This window comes from Engystomops pustulosus, chromosome 6, assembly GCF_040894005.1.
Source record: "Engystomops pustulosus chromosome 6, aEngPut4.maternal, whole genome shotgun sequence".
Lineage (NCBI taxonomy): Eukaryota > Metazoa > Chordata > Amphibia > Anura > Leptodactylidae > Engystomops > Engystomops pustulosus.
In genome coordinates, this window is record NC_092416.1 from 166,808,629 (window position 1) to 166,832,161 (window position 23,533).

The 23,533-nt window shown below is 43.7% G+C and overlaps 1 protein-coding gene across 1 annotated transcript in view; it reads right to left on the reverse strand.

Moving 5' to 3' along the window:
- Positions 1-22,209, reverse strand: part of MYO15B (myosin XVB) — a 56,314-nt gene extending 34,105 nt beyond the window's left edge. The window contains exons 1-21 of the mRNA XM_072113559.1: positions 22,166-22,209; positions 21,710-21,784; positions 17,993-18,086; positions 16,495-16,598; positions 15,392-15,455; positions 13,733-13,894; positions 13,533-13,646; positions 12,248-12,306; positions 11,680-11,803; positions 10,168-10,263; positions 9,946-10,077; positions 7,290-7,415; positions 7,127-7,204; positions 6,772-6,908; positions 5,593-5,638; positions 5,389-5,513; positions 5,194-5,311; positions 4,789-4,964; positions 3,184-3,277; positions 2,592-2,627; positions 253-310 (exon numbers count right to left, since the gene is read on the reverse strand). Of these exons, the coding sequence (XP_071969660.1) occupies positions 253-310; positions 2,592-2,627; positions 3,184-3,277; positions 4,789-4,964; positions 5,194-5,311; positions 5,389-5,513; positions 5,593-5,638; positions 6,772-6,908; positions 7,127-7,204; positions 7,290-7,415; positions 9,946-10,077; positions 10,168-10,263; positions 11,680-11,803; positions 12,248-12,306; positions 13,533-13,646; positions 13,733-13,894; positions 15,392-15,455; positions 16,495-16,598; positions 17,993-18,086; positions 21,710-21,784; positions 22,166-22,209 (2,062 nt within the window). The remainder of the gene's footprint in view (positions 1-252; positions 311-2,591; positions 2,628-3,183; positions 3,278-4,788; positions 4,965-5,193; positions 5,312-5,388; positions 5,514-5,592; positions 5,639-6,771; positions 6,909-7,126; positions 7,205-7,289; positions 7,416-9,945; positions 10,078-10,167; positions 10,264-11,679; positions 11,804-12,247; positions 12,307-13,532; positions 13,647-13,732; positions 13,895-15,391; positions 15,456-16,494; positions 16,599-17,992; positions 18,087-21,709; positions 21,785-22,165) is intronic.
- Between the last annotated feature and the right edge of the window lie 1,324 nt (positions 22,210-23,533).

Here is a 23,533-nt window from a genome sequence, read left to right on the forward strand (position 1 = left end):
TGCCAATCCCAACCAATCAGTTGGGGTGCCAATCCCAACCAATCAGCTGGGGTTCCAATCCCAACCAATCAGCTGGGGTGCCAATCCCAACCAATCAGCTGTGGTGCCAATCCCAACCAATCAGCTGTGGTGCCAATCCTAACCAATCAGCTGGGGTGCCAATCCTAACCAATCAGCTGGGATGCCAATCACAACCAATCAGATGGGGTGCCAATCCCAACCAATCAGATGGGGTATCTGAGGTTTACTCACCCTGGGCAGAATTCAAAACAGCCGCTAACTCAGCAGGAACGTCCAAGGCAGACAGGTCCTAGAAATAAGACAGGTATAGTGACATTTATACCATTGCTGTTATGCCGTAATACATCATAATAATCTGTAATCATTTTCCAAACATTACCACACTCTGGTGCAGTGAGAGTTTCTACACCTACACGTTATCTGATAAAGAAATATGCTGCTCTGCATTTCTCTTACACTTGACATTTGTGGCCGTCATAAAAATGGGCTTGGTCTTAGTTTGTGGCTTAGATTACATATCTTGACAACCGTTTACATTCCAAATAGTCACAAAGCTGCTGAATCTATAGGCTATACACATATAGGACAGCCCCCAGGAGACACTGATATTATGATAGAGCTATAGGATTTTACATGATATCACTTTTGCTAGAGAGGGTGGATTACTTCCACATGAAATCAATTATATTGGGGCACATTTACTTACCCGGTCTCTGCGCGATCCCGCGGCGCGTTCTCCGACGTGGTTCTGCCGGGATTCACTAAGGTCGTGCGCCCGATATCCACCATGTGTCGCTGGTGTGCTGAGGTCCGCCGGAGTTCACCTGCTTCTTCCCGGTGCATGTAAGTGTGATCTTGCGACACATTTCCTTTTTTAAATTCCACGGTTTTTCCGAATCCGTTGGGTTGTTTGACGGCTAGGCCCCCTGATTTCTGTCGTGTAAAAGTCGGCACAATTGCGCCGAAATCCAATTGCGGCGGAATTTGGCGCAAAACTGAAAAATTCAGGAAACCCGACGAATGTGCGGCCGCGGAGCCCTTAGTAAATTAGCCCCATTATGTAAATTCTGAGGGGATTCCTGGGGGAAACAGTAAGAGTCCTGATTACTCAACCCACACACAGCGATTGACATAGAGAGTCCTGATTACCCCATCCACACACAGCGATTGACATAGAGAGTCCTGATTACCCCACCCACACACAGCGATTGACATAGAGAGCCCTGATTACCGCTCTCACATACAGTGATTGACAGGGAGAGTCCTGATTACCGCTTCCACATACAGTGATTGACAGGGAGAGTCCTGATTACCGCTCCCACATACAGTGATTGGCAGCAAGAGTCCTTATTACCCCGCCCACACTCAGTGATTTACATAGAGAGTCCTGATTTCTGCCCCCACACACAGTGATTGACAAAACGAGTCCTGATTACCCCACCCACACACAGCGATTGACATAGAAAGTCCTGATTACCCCACCCACACACAGCGATTGACAAAGAGAGTCCTGATTACCGCTCTCACATACAGTGATTGACAGGGAGAGTCCTGATTACCACTCCCACATACAGTGATTGACAGGGAGAGTCCTGATTACCGCTCCCACATACAGTGATTGGCAGCAAGAGTCCTTATTACCGCTCCCACACTCAGTGATTTACATAGAGAGTCCTGATTACTGCCCCCACACACAGTGATTGACAAAACGAGTCCTGATTACTCCGCCCACACACAGTGATTGACAGGGAGAGTCCTGATTACCCTGCCAATACACAGTGATTGACAGGGTGAGTCCTTATTAACCCACCCAAACACAGTTATCAATAGTGAGAATCCTGATTACCCCACCCACACCGTAGTAATTGACAGTAAGAGTCCTAATTATCTGAGGAGCCCTGGTGAGCCCTTCTACCTAATCTACTTTTGCCTCTGAAATCCTCTGAATCCCCTTTGTTCTAGTAACAAGACAAAAGCTTATAAGGATGTCAGATTACACAGCAGGTCTATGCAGAGGGGAGGGGGAGCAGTGAGTCACAGCAGCTAAGTCTCCAATAAAATACACATAGAAGACTGCAAACTAAACACACAGCCTGCAGAGATGACCATAACACAGTGTTATTCCTCCGATACAGGCACCAGCCTAGTGATTTCTGCATAGTTTAGGGCAGGATTTACAGCCAATAAAAAATATACAGAATATGTTTCAGAACATTATATATCAATCTGCTCAGTTCCTCCTCCCACATAACTTTATATCACTATACAGGATTCCAGTTTTATGGTTTCCCGTTAAAAATCTGGTTTATACAATCAAGTGGCCTGATGAGTCAGGCAATGCATAGGACACAATAAGGGTGTGATGCATCTTAGGGTCATCCTCCAGCACTTAAAAGTATAAGTAAAAGGGTTTTAGCAAGAGATCAAATTTAGTGTCAACATAGGTATAATATAGGTAATGTATGTCTTATATTCCCATAAAATAATCACATTTCTTCTAAACCACAAATCTTGTGTCCAGAATGCTGATGGCCACACATAGCTATGAGATATAAGACGTGTATACTCACCATGCTGGGAAGGGACTCCTCACCTGTGGCCTTCAGCTGTAGAGACAAAGGTTTCCATTAATATACCTCCTGATATGCAAAGAGGCAGCCGTCACGTTTACACAGAAAATCATACATAGGACAGGAAGGACGACAGACTTAATACACGTAGTAAACGCAGAGCTATAGGACACATACGGAACATATAAGAGGGTCACCTAACTGCACCGAATGCTACATCGGTCTAATCCGCAATGTATAAACATCTACCCCTATATATCCATACCCCAATCTAATAGGAAGGAGCCCCTCCACAGCAGATCTCATGTAGCGCCTGTAGCTCCGTGTGATAGAAAAGTGACAACCAGACACACCCGGAGGGCAGGGAGGGACAAAGTCCAATAAGGAAAAACATCAGAGAAAGAGCAAGGTGGATGTTAACTCATTTCTTCAAATGTCATATGGACTTTGGTACATGAGAGGTCTCAGGGAACTATAGATTATATAACTAGGTGGATGCATGGGGCAAGGGATGATACAACGCCATAGGGGAAAAGGCCTATACAAGGAGGAGACATACAGGAAAAAAAATCTATATATATATATGCGTCACCTGGCAAATACGTCTGTGGATGGAGGGAATCCTGGAAATCAGGAGGACAGCCCCAAACTGCACCCGCGTGTTCTTCAGTTTCCGGTATCGCTGTCTACGTATGAAGGCATAGAATATAATGTGATAAGAACACTATCGTAACACAACAATATCTGGAGGCCAACTAAACAGATGGCAAAAGTGGAACCGATGAATAAGCACAGGTTGTTTTGTTCCCTGTTTTGTCTAAACCTGGAGCTTGGCTTCTAGTCAAATGCAGTAACCTGATCTGGCCACTACTCAGAGAATGGCGCTGTTTGGTTGCTGGTCGATTCTGTGTGTATAGGCTGAAGATAACCAGTGATCAGAGGGAGCGCTTGGTGTGAGACCCCCACTAATATATCCTAACCACAATGTATGGATGCCTCTGTATAATGTTGAGCTGTAAATGATCAACTTACACCAGTGATGGTGAACCTTTTAGACAGGGAGTGCCCAGACTACAACCAAAACCCACTTATTTATCCCAAAGTGTCGACATTTAAGTACAATTTAAGCAGTAACTTCTTGCTGTTATGGCTTTCAATCGTATCAGTATCCTAAGAACACCAATACAGTAGAAAGAAAGGGTGACAAATTCAGCTTAGGGCGGCACGGTGGCTGAGTGAGTAGCACTTCTGCCTTGCAGCACTGGGGTCCTGGGTTCAAATCCCACCCAGGTGAACATCTGCAAAGAGTTTGTATGTTCTCTCCATGTTTGCGTGGGCTTCCTCCGGGTACTCCGGTTTCCTCCCACACTTCAAAAACATGCTGTTAGGTTGTTTAGATTGTGAGCCCCATGGGGACAGAAACCAATTTGACATGCCTGTGCAGCGCTGCGTAATCTGTGTGCGCTATATAAATAAAGAATTATTATTATTAGGTTCCTCTGAATAGGAAGAATTTTCGGGCCTGGAGCTGAAGCTACTATAATATTCCAGATCTGCCCACCCCTTCCCATTCCTCCTGTAGTCTCGGGCAGCGCTGTCGCTTTAAGATAGCACTGAGTGCAGAAAGTCCTGGGCCTTCTGGGAATCCATGAAGATCCCTTGTGTTCTCTTTGGTGATGGCCTGGGTGCCCACAGACAGGGCTCCGAGTGCCACCTCTGGCACCCGTGCCATAGGTTCACCACCACTGACTTACACAGTGGGGCACATTTACTAAGGGTCCGCACTGCGCATTTTCGTCAGGTATCCCGACTATTTGTGCCGCATTTAAGTGGGGTTTTTGGTGCACGCGATTGGATTTTGGCGCAATTGCTCTGACTTGCATGCGACACAAATCAGGGGCGTCGCCGACGGATAACCCGACTGATTCGGACTAAGCGCGGGATTTATAATTCAAATTGTGTCGCAAGACAATGCACTCACATGCACCGGGAAGAAGAAGGTGAACTCTGGCGGACCTCAACAGGGAAGCGACACATGCAGGAAAATGGACGCACGATCTTGAAGAATCACGCCGGACTTTATCCTCGTCGGAGAAAGCAGCTCGGGGATCGCGACAGGACCGGGTAAGTAAATCTGCCCCAGTAAGTTTATTATTCTAAAGGCAGGGCCAGTTATAAATGTATCGCAGATGCTTACCTGGCTTGTCGCCCCCTCACATGAGCCTGGACAACTGTGATTTTTTGGCGGTATACTTGGAAATTCTTCCTGTTGAGGAATCCTCGAAGATTTTTCTGTAGCGTAAGAGCGGCCAAACTTTGAATGTCTTCCCATTTTCTCTGTAGTATCTCTCGGGCACGCTCTTTTAGAAAGACCTAATCAATATTCATAGAGGATGTCCAGCATTAGCATATATACAAATTATGGAAGACAACCCTTGTCAAGTTATGAGCCTAATAATTCTATAACATTATATGTATAAAAATAAGAAAAAAAATAATCTTTCATTAAAGTAAAACAAATTGACACAAGCAAAAAACTTTACAAAATTGTGATGCAAAAACTGAATGGGTTAATAACCGGGTGTGGAACACGAGTTCATACCTTGGAGATGCCAATCTGATACAGCGCTGAAGAGTCGCCAAATATCTTGGTTAGTACCGCAGCACAATAGCCTCTGTCGTCTGGGAACGTGTTTCCCTTTCCGGCAAGGTGGCCGTATCTGAAGAAGACAACAACGGTTAGTGAAGGAGAAAATGCTCACAGTAATGGACCCAAAGAGAAGACGACCAATCTCACCGATACACAAAGTGTCCAAGTGGGATGCGGATAGGATAGCCATCTTTCATCAGCTGCACGGCTTCCAGGATCCCTGAATTCCTCAGTTGGGAGCTGACAAACTCCACATCAAATATACCGGGAAGCTGTCATATACAAATGTGCTACATGAGCTTGGATGTATTATATATATATCTTGGGGGTTGTTATTTAGCAAATAATTACCTTTTTTGGGTTGGGGGAGATACAGCGCACAAATAATGTATGGCTCCTGAGAATTCGATAAGATAATTCAGAGTTAACTCAAAACATCTTTATTGTATCCCATATTTTGTGTGAAAGTAGATTCTAAATATTAATAAATGTAATTTTGAAGAACAAAGCATTAACTTTTTTTCCAAATGTCCCACAAGATAGATAACTCTGACTCTGACCAAGGGACCTCAGTACCACCCCAATGCTTGACAAGAGCACATCTGCTTCAGTAAATCCTATAGAACTTTATAGCAGTGGCCTGACTATCGCTTCCTAAGAATTCCAGCTATGGCTTTACTGTGATTCCCTGGTTCTAGTGAATATCCCACCTACTGGACATTATCTACAATCTACTTCGCTCATCCTGCTCTATAACATGCTTCCTGCACATAGGACACTGTTTACAATGTGCTCAGCTCCTCCTGCCCTATACCATGCTGTCTGTGGATAGTACACTATGAATAATCTACTAATCTCCACCTGCTCTATAACATCCTTCCTATAGATATGACACTTTGTACAATCTGCTCAGCTCCCCCTGCTCTATAACATGCTGCCTGCAGATAGGACACTATGTACAATCTGCTCGGCTCCTCCTGCTGGATAACATGCTGCCTGCAGATATGATACTTTGTACACTTAGCCGAGCTTCTACTGCTCTATCACATATTGCCTGTACATAGGATACTGTTTGCAATCTGTTCAGCTCCTCCTGCTCTATAACATTCTGCCTGCAGATAGGACACTATGTACAATCTGCTCGGCTCCTCCTGTTCTGTAACATGCTGCCTGCAGATAGGACACTGTGTACAATCTGCTCGGCTACTCCTGTTCTGTAACATGCTGCCTGCAGATAGGACACTATGTATAATCTGCTCAGCTCCTCCTGTTCTGTAACATGCTGCCTGCAGATAGGACACTATGTATAATCTGCTCAGCTCCTCCTGTTCTGTAACATGCTGCCTTCTGAATTAACTGCAGTACAAAATGACAGGTTTTATAGAAATAAGTGCCATATTCACATTATTTATCCCCTAAAATTCCTAATAATGTTGTAATTAGACATAAAAGAACTTGGGTGTGTACAGACATCCAATATCACAGCAGGGGCACTAGGCTATTATTTGGTACCCATATGACCTATTATACCTTTTTAGACGACAGGTCAGTTCCCGAAGGGTCACCTGGAATCTTCCAGTTAAAGTAGACTCTGAGTATTTATTCTCTGACTTTCCCGCTTGAGACTGGGGACCATCGCTCTCCTTCTTGACAAGGTCAGAAAGTAGCTAAGAAAAAAGTAAAGAAAATATAATGGCAAGTAAAATCTAAGATTATACTCAATGAAGAGACATAATACAGAGGGACAAGGAGAAACTGGAAAAGTGAATTAAATAGTGTTTAGGAAACGGATACACCAAATTAAAGGTGAATGGAAACCTGAGATGTAAAGGAGAACATATGTGGATACAGGAAAGTAACGGGAATAATGGAAGATCTTTGTTACTTTCAAGCGACTCTGGGCCAAGATCTCTCGGGCAACAGCTGGGAGTCGGTCTCGGTTCTTGCTTAGGAAGTTATGGACCTAGAGGACATGAGATTCTGGTGTGATTCAGATCCATCTGGCATATGTTGTAATATTACTCACTCTGTTAAATTGAACACATCACCTGGTAGGTTACAGGTCCACAATAATGTTGCAATGTAAATACAGGTAGAGGAAGCTTGGGCTTGATATAGCAGCTGCTGTCCCCGTGATGATAGTGACACTTCTGTAAGAAAGTGTGGTCTGTGGCCTAGGTAGGGAAAGAGGATATTAGTTATGATGATTTTTTTGCCTATTATTTATACAATATTATCAGGGGTGTAACTAGGAGAGGCAAATTCCCATAGCAGACTTCTGCATGGGCCCCACTAGCCCCTAAAAAATATACATACAGTATATACACACCATATATACACACATACACCGTATACACATCACAAATACACACATATAGCATATTCATACCAATTACCCCAGATGTTGGGGCCTCCTGACACTGTGGGCCCCACACAAGCTGCTATGGCTGCTATCATTGTAGTTACGCCCCTTAAGAACTCTGGACAGGAGCTCACTGCAGCATAGTGCTAATCAGAAACAGAGCTAATGGATACCATGATATTAGGACTTGCAACAATTATTAATTCCTATAATGATCTAGTGTTTGTCTTTGATCTCATCAGAAGCCATATTACATTGATATTATCCCCCGAGAACCATAAGATTTGTTTTCCATCCTTAAATAAAATGTATATTTAAAGGGTTGTTTGGATCACAACAAATATAGGACTTTGGTTCTTTGGTGCAACCAGAAGTCCAGTAGTAGGTTAAAACCTAAGCTAGTTCCTCTACTAGCCTGGTGGGGCAGTCCAATACTGGATATGAACCCCACCTCTTGAACCTTCACTAGTGAAATGTATGTGCCACACATGCCACCAAGGAACATGTACGTAGATGTTGTTAGAGGGAAGCTTGTAGGCCAGGAATTGAGTTGTTGGCTTGGGTGTGGCATAAAGCTTGTCATGATAGCACTATGGGGCAGATTTACTTACCCGGTCCATTCGCGATCCAGCGGCGCATTCTCTGAGCTGGATCCGGTCCTGGCTGGGATTTATTAAGGTAGTTCCTCCGCCGTCCACCAGGTGGCGCTGCTGCGCTGAAAAGCATCGGAACGCTCTGGAGTTCACCGAGCCGGGCTGAGTGAAGGTAAGTGCAAGCTCCGCGACAGATTTTTTTTAAAAATGAGACGTTTTTTTCGAATCCATCGGGTTTTCGTTCGGCCACGCCCCCTGATTTCCGTTGCATGCATGCCAGCGCCGATGCGCCACAATCCGATCGCGTGCGCCAAAATCCTGGGGCAATTCAGGGGAAATCGGCGCAAATCAGAAATATTCGGGTAACACATCGGGAAACCGCAAATCGGGCACTTAGTAAATGACCCCCTATGTCCTAGGGTAGGCTTTATCCAACGCTGTCATGGATCAGCAGGGTCAAGCAAAGAAAAAGAGTAAAAAATCTCAAACAGCCACAATAGGGTAACAGGCTGGCAAAATTCATGAGAGCTGCAGTCAGTTGGCTGTGGTAGTAGTATATCTTCAGCCTGGGACCAGTGGTCAGTGGGGCAGGAAAAAATGTAGAGGAGCCAGACTGGCTCTACTGCATGGGCAGCACAATAAGGTGCAATCTCTGGGTGTAAGGAATTATCCCATGAAAACCATACAAAGTCCTAGAGCAGTGGTGGCGAACCTATGGCACGGGTGCCAGAGGTGGCACTCAGAGCCTTTTCTGTGGGCACTTAGGTCATCACCCCAGGACAGAGTTCACCAAACAGGACCAAATCCATCAAATCTTCCTGCTGTCCCAGGCAACTTGGAGAGAAGCTATAATGAAAGTCTCAATTTGCCCTCCTTATTTCAATTGTATTGTCATCCGATACAATTTAAAGAAGTGGAAGAACAGGTAGCAGTAAGTTACTGTCAAAATGTCACGTTGGCACTTAACAGTAAATAAATGGATTTTGGTTTTAGTTCGGGCACTCTGTCTCTATAAGGTTCACCATCACTGTCCTAGAGCATGACCCCCAAACTGTCTCATGACAGGTGGTGAGAAAAAAACTTCACAGAGAAAGAACTGTGCTCAGACAGGTGAACAAAGAAAGGCCCACAACTAGAGAAAGGGCTTAAATGTATTGCCTTGGTCTGTGGATACAGTTCTGGGAAACCAGTCAATGACAACCATGCAATTCTGCACATTTTCCACAGTACATAGCATGCATCGGTTCATAAATGTGTGCATATTTTTGGATGGGGTAGGGGGGCTCCAATCAAAAGTCTTCTATGGGGCCCTGCCTCTCCTAGTTACACCCGACTCTATACATATTGCACACCCTTTTATTGGGTGCATACTGTACCAAGTTTACATACTATGCATTTTTCTTTTATGTGTTTGCATTCTTGGTGTAGTCTCTCTTGTCCTGGGGAAAGGTCAGGGTGGCACGTAATCATCCTCCAACTATAAAAGCTAATTATAAACCATACACCTGCACAAAATGTCTATCAGTAGCTGTGCCATTACCCCAGTGAGCGATCTGGATGTTATACCTGCTCAAGAGCACATTGGGGCTTATTTTCTAAGGGTCGCGCTGCTCAGTTTCGTCGGACTGTGCACCTTTTTTGGGGATTGTAAAAACTAAAATTCTGTCCTTCTCTCATCATATATTTTTTGGTTATTATCCAAACTATTCTTCCTATCTAGTACGAACATAGTGGGCACACATATTGTACCTGAGCCAACTTGCTTTGCTCCTCTAGAATTTGAAGAATTCCATGGGGTCGATCTGCAAGTAGCCCCAGGCAGGATTCGCTGCTCTCCGCAGAAATGGGCACCCAGCACAGCCCCTCTCTGGCATATTCAGCCTTCAATATTTCAGAGACAGAACAGATCTTCATTAAGGAGACATATGTAGTTAGTTTTATCACTACATAGGATAAATTAGTTTGATTTACCTGTTCCTGGGTGACAAGACTATCTATGCTGTGGCGCTGGATCTGCTCATTAGCAAAGTTCCTGCATAGTTGTTCCAAGCTGTTAACACCAAGATTCTGCAACACAAACCAAAGGGTTTAGACTCCAAAGTCAGAAAGAACTGATGTCCTACAGGACAATGGTTATGAAAAGAACACGGATAGTAGATAAAATTGGATAAAGACATGGGTCCATCAAGTCCAACCTATAATCCTAAAATATCTGCACCGATGTCCCATAAGTAAAATCTAGTCCCTTTAACATGTAATATTTTTGCTTTTAAGAAAGGCATCAAGCACCCCCATGTATGTGTACAATGTATTCACCATCACAATATCCCGTTAAAGAGAATTACACACTCACTGCTATAACCTGTCCTTGTACTTTAATCCACCAATTTTTTGTATTACTTTGGCCACTCGTCCCCGAATCTGCTACAGTTCAGCTTCTGCACAAACTCTCATTCAACCACAGGTCCTCCATAGCATATATTTGGGAAGAGACAGCCCTCATAACATGGTTAGGTACTTAAAGGGCCCCTGTGTGACATAACATGAGCATGGACTGGGTTATATCCACTGGAAGTAAGCAATGAAGCTTCCTGTTAAATGACAGCAAGCAGATATGTAGAAAACCTTGAGGAACTGACACAGAAAGTATATTTGGAAATTGTACTTTATACCAAAAATATCAATTATTTTCTGAAAGTGAACCACCCCTTTATATTTGTTTATTGTATTCACCGCCAAAAAGTAAAGTAACGTTGAATGGTCTCCTGCCGGCCTTCTGTGAAGCATTTAGTCTGCATCTTGTCTGTATCATACATATTAGGCGTGGTTTTCCTATCCTATAAAACTTTACATATTTCCCCCCTAGTGGAGCATCAATGGCTATAAGTCTCCACACACCTGTAAGGCAGCCTTAATTGGCAAAGTCTACATAAGGAGAACTTTTACTTCCCGATCCTCATACAGATCATTATAGCCAACTTAATACAGTGACCCACCTAAACACCCACCACTGTAACTAAATACTCTCCAAAATTTATGGCACAGTAGTGGGTCTACTTTTGCTCACTGGCTGCTCCTGTTTCACATACAAGGTATTTTCATACTAATATAGATAAATATCTATAGTAATTTCCCATTGTAATATATCTAACCAAAGACTCTGTAATCTGCAATTTTGGAATTCGTGCCTCATTAGAAACCAGTGAGCTGTATGATTGGCTCTGGACTGGCTGACACAAGATAATTTGCATATTTTTTCCCCATAGAGCATTGCATGTACCCACTAGATCACTTCAATGTATAGATGAATTTCTGCCCCAATGGGAGTAAGTGGTATTTTCAGGGTACCTTTTATTCCTTCATACTCTTTCTCTCTAATCATTAAATATGATAATGCATATTTAACTACTCATGAATAATTGTTAACAGCTTCCTGCTACTTTAGGTCTATCATAGGGGTATAAAGAAACATAAATGTTATACCTCAAAGCCACAAATATCGATAATGCAGAGCGAGCTGTCCGTCTCCCGCGGATAGAGCCAATCATTTCCTCTCTCCAAAATCCAATCAAAGAGTAAAGCATAGAGGGTCTGGGCGATGGCATCTCTATTGACATAGAAGGCAAAATTGTCATTGTTTCCTCTCCTCTGTTCTCCTCCATATCCAGATATTATTCATAAATAAAGGCTAGGAAAAAAATTAGTTTAGGGTGGGTAAAAAAGTTAAAGAATTCATTATACCATGCTTCCTTTTACAATCACTGCCCAGGCCCCTACCAGTCTCTAATATTAGGTTCCATCTCAACAAGTAAGAAATGACTCCTCAGACAGTAAGTGGCCAGAGCAGCAACCCACCCTCCCTAGCCAGTGATTGCTCAGTAAGTATTTCTTTAGTGTCAGTATAATACCAGAAGGGACCATTCAGAAACCAGGAAAGTTGTTGGGTTGGGAAAAGTTTTTTTTGTGTTTTTCTAACCCATTCTGTGCCCAATGCCTCCAGTTTTTACCAATGTAAAATCCTTCAGTCTCATAGTCTCAGTATTAAACTTACCTGACATCTATGGAGGCTTCCACAGAGAGAGGGGAAAGAACCCGGTCATAAGAAGTACTCTGAAAAATAATATTGTATCAGCATGATTATGTAAGATAGACTGATGTGAACATCTGAAAACTCTGGGACTCTGTCAATCACTGTGTATGAGGGGTAATAAGGACTGACACTGCCAATCACTGTGTGTGAGCAGAGTAATCAGGAATCTCACTGTGTGTGGGCGGAGCAATCAGGACTCTCACTGCCAATCACTGTGTGTGGGCAGAGTAATCAGGACTCTCACTGCCAATCACTGTGTGTGGGCAGAGTAATCAGGACTCTCACTGCCAATCACTGTGTGTGGGCAGAGTAATCAGGACTCTCACTGCCAATCACTGTGTGTGGGCAAAGTAATCAGGACTCTCATTGCCAATCACTGTGTGTGGGCAGAGTAATCATGACTCTCACTGCCAATCACTGTGTGTGGGCAGAGTAATCAGGACTACCAATGCCAATCACTGTGTGTGGGCAGTAATCATAACTCTCATTGCCAATCACTGTGTGTGGGCAGAGTAATCAGGACTCTCAATGCCAATCACTGTGTGTGAGCAGTAATCATAACTCTCACTGCCAACCACTTTGCGTGGGATGGGTAATCAGGAATCTCACTGCCAATCACTATGTGTGGGCAGAGTAATCAGGACTCTCACTGCCAATCACTGTGTGTGGGCGGGGTAATCAGAACTCTCTCTATCAATCACTGTGTTTGGGTGAAGTAATCAGGACTCTCACTGCCAATCAGAGTGTGTAGGCAGAGTAATCAGGACTCTCACTGCCAATCACTGTGTGTGGGCATAGTAATCAGGACTCTCACTGCCAATCACTGTGTGTGGGCGAGGTAATCAGGACTCTCTCTATCAATCACTGTGTGTGGGCGGGGTAATCAGGACTCTCACTGCCCATCACTGTGTGTGGACATAGTAATCAGGACTCTCACTGCCAATCAATGTGTGTGGGTGGGGTAATCAGGACTCTCTCTATCAATCACTGTGTGTGGGCGGGGTAATCAGGATTCTCACTGCGAATGAATGTGTGTGGGCGGGGTAATCAGGACTCTCACTACCAGGATTTAGTCAGCTCAGATTCTCTCCTTCCATTATCACCTACTGTCAGATGCAGCAAAAGTCATCTGACAATTTTGTAATGTAACAAATGCCAATAAAGTCTGATAAACCCACTAACTTAAACATTGGGTCCATCAAATTCTAGTCATATCAGGGTAGATTATATATGATATATTACTCACAGTCACACGTTGAGTTATTAATTTCTGCAGCCCCTCGGGTGATATCTGTAGAAGACTGGCCACAATCCTAATCTCAGTAATCCTGAAACCAGCGGTAGCACTAAATGTATCACTCTAGAATCACACGTAAAGAGCAAATAAATCAGAATACGGGAAATGCAGAAGAATTAGAATAATTGTCCATGATGATACTCGCTTACATGGAAAGAAGTAAAGCAAATATTGCCCAGCTGCAGTATAGCACTCAGAATAGTCCACATGGAGGTCAGCTCAATGTCGGAAAGGCCGATCCCTCGAAGGCATTTTTCAAGCACCATAAAGTCCGACTTGTCATTTTTCCCTGGAAGATCACATGCTCGACCCTCAAAAGTCATTAAATTAACATATTTCACTATTTTTATTAAAGTTATACATTCCATCTGCTCTCCTCCACCGTCTTTGTACAGTGGGGAAAATAAGTATTTGGAATACTGCCGATTTTGTAATTTTTCCCACCTACAAAGATTGGAGATGACTGTATTTTTTAGAATTTCAACTCATCACCAACCTCTCCCCCCTGGCCAAGACCAATAGACCTGGACAATGACCTGAAATGAGCTGGGACCACAGTTTTAAAGATTACTGTTGGTAACACACTACACCATCATGGAATAAAATCCTTAAGGTCATGCAAGGTCTATCTGCTCCCACCAGCACTTGTGCTCAACCATTGGAAGTTCACCAATGGTTGACATCTGGATGATCCAGAAGAGGCATACTAGAAGGTCATGTGGTCACATGAGAAACTTATTTTCCCCACTGTATTTTAGAACTTACAATCAGTTTAAGTTCCCTCCACCTACAAAACTAAATTTGACTATGGATCAAGAATGCAGCCTCTGCTTCTTTATTCACCTCGCCCCATCAGACATCAGGTTTCACCAAAAATGGTCGCTCACTTTGGCAGAAAGCCTGTAATTCACAGACACACACCCACTACTATTCCAATTCTGGGCAATGGAGGAAGAAAGCTTCCCAGAAGACATTTTAGGAGAGATCTAGCAAGGAACATCAAATGTTGACTACTCATGTCTAACATTATGTTTATGCATATTTTGTGCTTTGGGTGGAGGTGGGCTTAAAGGGAACCTGTCATTATAAATTGGTCTAATACACCACTACCGGTATTTTATCAAGCAGCTGAGCAGCTTTATGACCATGTTTTTTTCATGGTCATATGTTGTGGCATCATCCAGAAAATCAACTTTGAAGTGAGATTTTACTTAGTTTTATAAAGTCAAGGGGGCGGAGAGTTTAACGTTGAAGTCAACTCTCCCTGCCTTAGAATGCCCACTTCACTGTAATTGATGGTCCTGCATCCAAAAACATCATTGATCAGATCTCCAGAAGTCTGGCCCATGATGTCAATCACACAGGTGGAGGTTTTCAGTGGCAGTGAGAGCTTGATTCTAGTGTTAAACTGACTTTCTACAACCAATTTACATCACACTTCAAAGTTTATTTTCTGTATGATGCCACCAAGCTGGGCCATAAAACAAACATAATTTAGAAGCTGTTCAACGGCCTGACAACATAATGTTTGTGGTTTATTAGGGCAATTCCTGATGACAGGTTCCCTTTCTTTTTTGAGTTAGTATCCGATTGAATTGTACTCACTTGATTAAGATAATAGTAGGTTTCTGGGTCCTGTAAATACAGTCTCTGCTTCTCATTTTCTGAAAGTCCTTCAAGCAGCTCGTAAAAAACATGGAACCCCCTCTCGCCTGAAGCCTGGCTTAAGAAAATTCCCAGGATTAGTGATGATCAATATATTCTCCTGTATTTCAGAAGAATAATGGAATAAAGATGAGTTCACCAACCTGGAACACAACACGGGACTTCTCCAGTAGATATGGAGTAACAGAGCACCCCACTAATGCACCCCTAAAAAATATTAGCAGAATGGTGTCATTAATCAACAGGGTCCATTTTATGGGAGTAGTCGGTGCTGTCCTAGGCAGTGTCAATAGAAATGGTAAGGAACCATTGACCAGCTCTTTGTCTATGGCTTGGAAGATGCATAGTAATTGAACTTGCAAGTAAGGTGTACTTGAGTAATTGTACCTGCTGTCCCAAACCAGAGACCAGGGCTAGGTGAGTATTTTTTGTTTTATCCGTTAGAAGGGCCTCTATTTGGTAGACACTAAAGGGGCACTGCATAGTAGAGGGGGCCACATACCATGTGGGACGACTAAGGAGGCATTTTACAGTTGGGTTAGCTTTAATGGAGCCTAAAACTGTGGGAAGCCATTAAGGGGGAATCAACCTGTGTTGGGGGGCTAATAGAGCCTAAAACATTATATTGTTGGGGCTGTTAAGGGGTCCTTACACTGTTTAGGGTATACTAAGATAACATTACATTGTATAGGCCCACTATGGGGGCGTTACACTGTGTAGGGGCTACTTAAGGTAGCATTATATCGTTTAGGCCAACTACGGAGGCATAAAATTGGGCCATTTAGTAATCATTTACTTTGTGGTGCCATTAAGGAGGCATCACACTGCAGGAATGGCATTGATGGAACATTTCACTGTGGGAAAATTACTGAGGCCCCTTACAACGAGTATGATGCATCCAGCTGGCATCACATTCAAAGTGTGTGTTGGCTGAAATGTCCAGCCTGAATGCCAGCAACCAGAACTGTCGTGCTGAGTCCAGTTCCGGTTGTCAGTGTTTGGGCCAGACGTTCCAGCCAGAACACACTGTGAGTGTGAAGCGAACTGAATTCATCACACTTGTAAGTGTAACGAGCCTAAGAGAGCATTATATAAGGAAAAGAACTAATAATATATGGGGAAACAGGAAAAAAAGGAGAAATGAGGAGACGTAGCCAAGGAGTAACAAATCGGTCACAGATTGAACCATTCCATGGGGTTGGAACTGAAAGAAACACTTTTTATCACAGAAATAAAGAAAAAATACCTTTGAAAGAACATCTGAAGAATCTGACCAGAGCGAGTTGAATTACTGTTTAGGACTGTTTGGGCATTTCCAAAACTCTCCAAAACTGTGAGAAAGTCAAAGATCTGGGAAAATAATTTTTCAAGGGGTCAAAGCATGTATAAAATATATGGTGCAACTCCGACATAATATTGTCTGGTCTTTTAGAAGAATCCAGAAGATTTCAGTGTATTTCTGGGGACATCCAATTTACAGGGTCAGACTGTCAAGTTTGTAATGGTTTGCTCAGCTATCTTTGGGCTGGATTTCTCTGCCAGTATTATAGTTTACCTACCCTATCTAATTCATTCAGTCTGACTATACTGGTATTGCAGGACCTTCTTCTTGTTTCCTGGTCATCCCCTGCCTCCCGATTCCGTACTGCCATCCTGTTGTGGCCTCCGTTTAACCTTCTACTTTTCTTTAGTGGTTTTTATCTCCACTCTCTGATTCCTTCACATTATTTATTGTAGGGAATGTGATCTAGTTGTGAGCCATCCCCTAAGGTGCTGGTTATGTAGGCAGGGACAGTTTGGGTGGTTAGTATCAGGGCTCACATACTTTTACCCCTCTCTAGACCTGATACAGACAGTAATGTTGGATTATATGTTTCTGGTTGCAGCTCATTGTCATGGGTGCCTCTGCGCCCCATGTCTCGGGTCACAGGCGCACCCGTTGCACCTGCTGCCTCACTCACCTCGACGGATTCCAGTGGCGTCTCCCGCTACTCGGCGCACGCGCACCAGCTCTGTCAAGTTTAAAGGGCCAGCTCACTGTTAATTGGCACTGGCCAACCGCCTTCCCTGATAAATTCACAGCCCCTTCCTGTGTCCCATATCAGATCTTTGTGCCTCATAGCCTTAGAGAAAACTTTCCTGATTTCCCATTGTGACCTCGATTCAGTTTCTGACCTCGCTCCTGTGCTGCCCATCCTGACCTTCCGCTACGTCCCTGACTCTGATCCCCTGCTGCCTGTCTGGACCTGCTGCCTGTCCCCGACCACAAGTTTGCCAGACGATTCTGTACTACACCTTGGCCGCCACTGCGGACAAAGTTCCGCCTGTGGAACGACCTGGTGGTACCACGCCACAAAAAGTCCAACTGCTTTGCAGCGGGTACCACTTTGATTCCGGTCCCATAATTGGCTTACATCATCATCCGCGGTGTTTACAGAGGATCCACTACCACTGATCCTGACACTCATCCAAAAAAAATTTATTGGGACTGAGGCAAGGACCAAAGACAGAACACAAGTTCCTCCAAACTGTTCATGCAATGTTGTATCAGACCTTTCATTGTGCACCATGTACATAGTTGTCCCAAAGTTGTAAGTGACAATTGAATAAAATGTCTTACCCAAACACCAGAAAAATAGCGGAAAATCACAATCCCTCCTCGCCACATTTTAAAGGAGAAACTATGAATATTGACTTTTGGGGGGATCCACCTGATACAAAAGTATCAGTCTGACTTCTCATACCTGTAAAAATTTGTCTCCATGGCTCATATTGGATGCTGTTAGATATTGTGCAATCACTTTTATAGCCTCCGTCTTACCAGACCCCGTATGTCCACTGAAGTCAGAGGGAAGGAAAACAAAAATCAATTTGTCAGAAGATACACAGGAAATAATGAGACATTTACAAACATTGATTTTTGTTATAATTGAGCACTTACATTTTTATTAACACAGTGGGGGTCATTTACTAAGGGCCCGATTCGCGTTTTCCCGACGTGTTACCCGAATATTTCCGATTTGCGCCGCTTGTACATGAATTGCCCCGGGTTTTTGGCGCACGCGATCGGATTGTGGCGCATCGGGGCCGGCATGCGCGCGACAGAAATCGGGGGGGGCGTGGCCGAACGAAAACCCGACGTATTCGGAAAAACCGCCGCATTTAAAATCCGAAAATGTGTCGCTTGGGGAGCGCTCACCTTCACCTTCTATGGGATGGTGCATTCCGGGGCGTTAAGATTATTTTCGGCGCTGCAGCGCCACCTGGTGGACGGCGGAGGAACTACCATCTTAAATCCCAGCCGGACCCGAATCCTGTGCAGAGAACGCGCCGCTGGATCGCGAATGGGCCGGGTAAGTAAATGTGCCCCATTGTGTTCATCTGGACCCAACCACCCAGTATATTCATCTGGACTCAAGCACCCAGTATATTCATCTGGACCAAACCACCTAGTATATGCAACTGGACTCAACCACCCAGTATATGCAACTAGACTGAACCACCCAGTATATGCAACTGGACTCAAGCACCCAGTATATTCATCTGGACTCAAGCACCCAGTATATTCATCTGGACTCAAGCACCCAGAATATTCATCTGGACTCAAGCACCCAGAATATTCATCTGGACTCAAGCACCCAGAATGTTCATCTGGACTCAAGCACCCAGTATATTCATCTGGACTCAAGCACCCAGTATATTCATCTGGACTCAAGCACCCAGTATATTCATCTGGACTCAAGCACCCAGTATATTCATCTGGATCCAACCACCCAGTATATGCAACTGGACACAACCACCCAGAATATTCATCTGGACCCAACCACCTAGTATATTCATCTGGACTCAAGCACCCAGTATATTCATCTGGACTCAAGCACCCAGTATATTCATCTGGACTCAAGCACCCAGTATATTCATCTGGACTCAAGCACCCAGTATATTCATCTGGATCCAACCACCCAGTATATGCAACTGGACTCAACCACCCAGTATATGCAACTGGACTCAACCACCCAGTATATGCAACTGGACTCAACCACCCAGTATATGCAACTGGACTCAACCACCCAGTATATGCAACTGGACTCAACCACCCAGTATATGCAACTGGACCCAACCACCCAGTATATGCAACTGGACTCAAAGTAAAAAAAAAAAAAAATGCTACTAGTATGGGGCTAACCAGCAAAGAGTAATAAGAAATTATGCTCTATAAATGTGAGTATATAGAGATACAAGCAGATTGGGGGGAGGGTAAAGTTCTCCTTGAAGAGAGACAGAAGTGTATTTTATTTTTTATGCAAATTAGTTCCCCTTTAACATAATACTATTGACATCTCCCTTACATAATCCAATCCCTCCCCCTCCGCCCTCACCTACTTATATTTAATTCAGGAGCAGAAACAAAGGAACCTGATAAATTTGGAATAATTACCCAGTTGGCTGTCAGCGAAACTGAGCCGTGTCACTATAGATGATAAAATAATTTACCTAAGACAACAGCACAATAGAAAGTAGCCATTGCTGCCCTCATACGCTATCTGAGGGCCTTTCGCAGCGACAAAGGTTTCTATTTCACCGTTGGCAGGGACAGACAGAGAAAAGAGGAAACTGACTGAAAAGAAAAGCTAAAGATTGTAAAATAATACATTGTGTTGAATACGGCTTTGTTCTACCTGACTGTAAGAGATAGACACCTACAGAACAAAAAGAGGATTGTACGACAAAGGGGCTGGGTCTACACTGTCAATCAAAAACTTATGATCTTTGGTGTCACATAAACACATAATTCTACAACCTCTTCCGATTACAGGCGGTCCCCTACTTAAGAACACCCGACTTACAGACGACCCCTAGTTACAAACAGACCTCTGGATGTTGGTAATTTACTGTACTTAACCCCAGGCTACAATAAGCATCTATAACAGTTATCTGTAATTAAGATTTATTGTTAATCCTGGTTCTTATTACAACCCAAAATTTTTGAAATCCAATAGTCATACAGACCCAAACATTTTTGCCTGGAGTTACAATTATAATGTATATAGTTCTGACTTACATACAAATTCAACTTAAGAACAAACCTTCAGAACATATCTTGTACGTAACCAGGGGACTGTCTGTATCTTTATTACATGTAGATATTGATGATAAAACTCGTGGTCATATGATGCCCATTTTATTGACTTGCATGTTTAAATCACATATTTTTCCTCTGAGTTTTTGGCAAGTTATTTTCTATTCTTTTTACTCCAATGTGTGGCCTGGCCATAAAATGTACTGATTAATAATTGTGCGTCCATTCATTAATATATGGTGTCTGTTAAAGGAAATCTACCAATAAAATCCATCATAATAAACCAGGGACAATCTTCTTATATTCGTTATTCATGGCCTCCTTCCTTCTAAAATCAACTTTTTAAAGTATGTAAATCAGCCAGAAGGACTTTTGGGTTCTTACCAGAGCCACTTTGTGCTGCAGGTTCACAGGCTGTTACACTGTCTCCTCTCCCCCTTCTCCCTGTGCACTTCCCCCTGCCCCCTGCTCCCTCCCTGATGTAATTTCATAGTGGGAGGGTACAAGGGCTCTGTACAGTGTTACAGCCTGTGAAGTTACAACACGGAACCCAAAACCCTTCTGACTCATTATCTTCCTTTTTTTAAACGTTGATTTTAAAAAGAAGAAGATGACCACAGTCATGGCACCTGGATCTATGAGTAATGTCCCTGGTTTATCATGGTGGATTTTGCTGGTAGATTTTCTGACGTTCCTGACCCTCCCTACACTTACATACACATTGCTAAAATATGAGGTAAAGTGGCCAACCCCTTTAAATAACACAACTAAGGCTACGTTTACACCTGCATTCAGCATTTACCACTACACATTGGGGCTTACTTACTAAGGGTCCGCAGATCGCATTTCCGTTGGACTGTTTATGGTTTTCGGGATTTGCGGCGTTGTGACCGGAATTTAGAAGGGGATTGTGTCGCACGCGTTCGGATTTTGGCGCAATCGCGCCAGCTTTCATGACAGAATTCGGGGGGTGTTGTCGGATGATGTGACTGATTCGGACTGAGTGCGGATTTAATATTCAAATTGTGTCGCATCCAATGCACTTACATGCACCGGGAAGAAGAAGTTGAACTCCGGCGGACCTGAGAGGGGAAGTGACACATGCAGCATATCGGGCGCACGATCTTAGTGAATCGCGGTACAATGCATTGGAGTCGGACAACGCACTTTAGGGGATCTCCAGGGGGCGGGTAAGTAAATGTGCCCCATTAACAAGATAGATCAATCTATCTTAGAATTGGTCGGGAATGTTCAGACAAACCTAGTGAACCTGCTTCCAAAAATTGCTAACATAACTCTAACCATGTAAAAACCATTGAAAATTGTGTTAGAACCGACAAAATGTTGTCACCCAATGGTGCTTGTGTCTCATGGACCTCACCTGATAAGGATGTTTGGGGAATGTTCAGCCGTCTTGGAGAGGGCATATGCTTCCTCTGTTAGGGCAAATATATGACTGTGGAAATATAGACACCATGATATCTTTATATTGGCAATAACAATACATAGGCAGAGCACAGAACGTATACAATCTGTACAGTGAAGAATGAGGCCGGATTTCTACCCAAAACATGGGACATATATTAGTAACCCAACACTAAATGAAAGGATGCGGGGTGTCATACCCCTGGAATAAGCAGATTTTGCATAAACCCAGCATTATAACAGGATGTACCATATATCTGATTTCTGTGGGTCACACCTTGAGAATGGGGTCGATTGAAAAAACCCTTTCATGTAAATAAAAATTATACATACAAGTAATAGCTATAATATGTAAATGAACGCACAGCGCACGCCACTAGTGTAGGTATTCGTAGAAGAAACTCATACTCACGGCGGTTGTTCCACAGTTTTGCTCTCCTGATAAATCTGAGCCATGTCTAAGCTGTAAATGTTCAAGGATTTAAATGGATTCATGGACAGAAGCATGTGACCTATGGAAGTCTGAAATGGAAAGATGGGACTTCTTAGACTGCATAGTGTCCTATCTGCAGGCAGCGTGTTATAGTGCAGGAGGAGCTGAGCAGATTGCACATAGTGTCCTATCTGCAGGCAGCATGTTATACAGCAAGAGGAGCTGAGCAGATTGTACATAGTGTCCTATTTGTAGGCAGCATGTTATAGAGCAGGAGGAGCTGAGCAGATTGTACATAGTGTCCTATCTGCAGGCAGCGTGTTAAAGAGCAGGAGGAGCTGAGCAGATTGTACATGGTGTCCTATCTGCAGGCAGCATGTTATATAGCAGGAGGAGCTGAGCAGATTGTGCATAGTGTCCTATCTGCAGGCAGCATGTTATAGAGCAGGAGGAGATGAGCAGATTGTACATAGTGTCCTATCTGCTGGCAGCATGTTATAGAGCAGGAGGAGCTGAGCAGATTGTACATAGTGTCCTATCTGCAGGCAGCATGTTATACAGCAAGAGGAGCTGAGCAGATTGTACATAGTGTCCTATTTGTAGGCAGCATGTTATAGAGCAGGAGGAGCTGAGCAGATTGTACATAGTGTCCTATCTGCAGGCAGCATGTTATAGAGCAGGAGAAGCTGAGCAGATTGTACATAGTGTCCTATCTGCAGGCAGCATGTTATAGAGCAGGAGGAGCTGAGCAGATTGTACATAGTGTCCTATCTGCAGGCAGCATGTTATACAGCAAGAGGAGCTGAGCAGATTGTACATAGTGTCCTATTTGTAGGCAGCATGTTATAGAGCAGGAGGAGCTGAGCAGATTGTACATAGTGTCCTATCTGCAGGCAGCATGTTATAGAGGAGCAGGAGAAGCTGAGCAGATTGTACATAGTGTCCTATCTGCAGGCAGCATGTTATAGAGCAGGAGGAGCTGAGCAGATTGTACATAGTGTCCTATCTACAGGCAGCATGTTATAAAGCAGGAGGAGCAAATTGTACATGGTGTCCTATCTGCAGGCAGCATGTTATAGAACAGGAGGAGCAGATTGTGCATAGTATCCTATTTGCAGGCAGCATGTTATAGAGCAGGACGAGCTGAGCAGATTGTACATAGTGTCCTATCTGCAGGCAGCATGTTATACAGCAGGGGGAGCTGAGCAGATTGTACATAGTGTCCTATCTGCAGGCAGCATGTTATAGAGCAGGACGAGCTAAGCAGATTGTACATAGTGTCCTATCTGCAGGCAGCATGTTATACAGCAGGGGGAGCTGAGCAGATTGTACATAGTGTCCTATCTG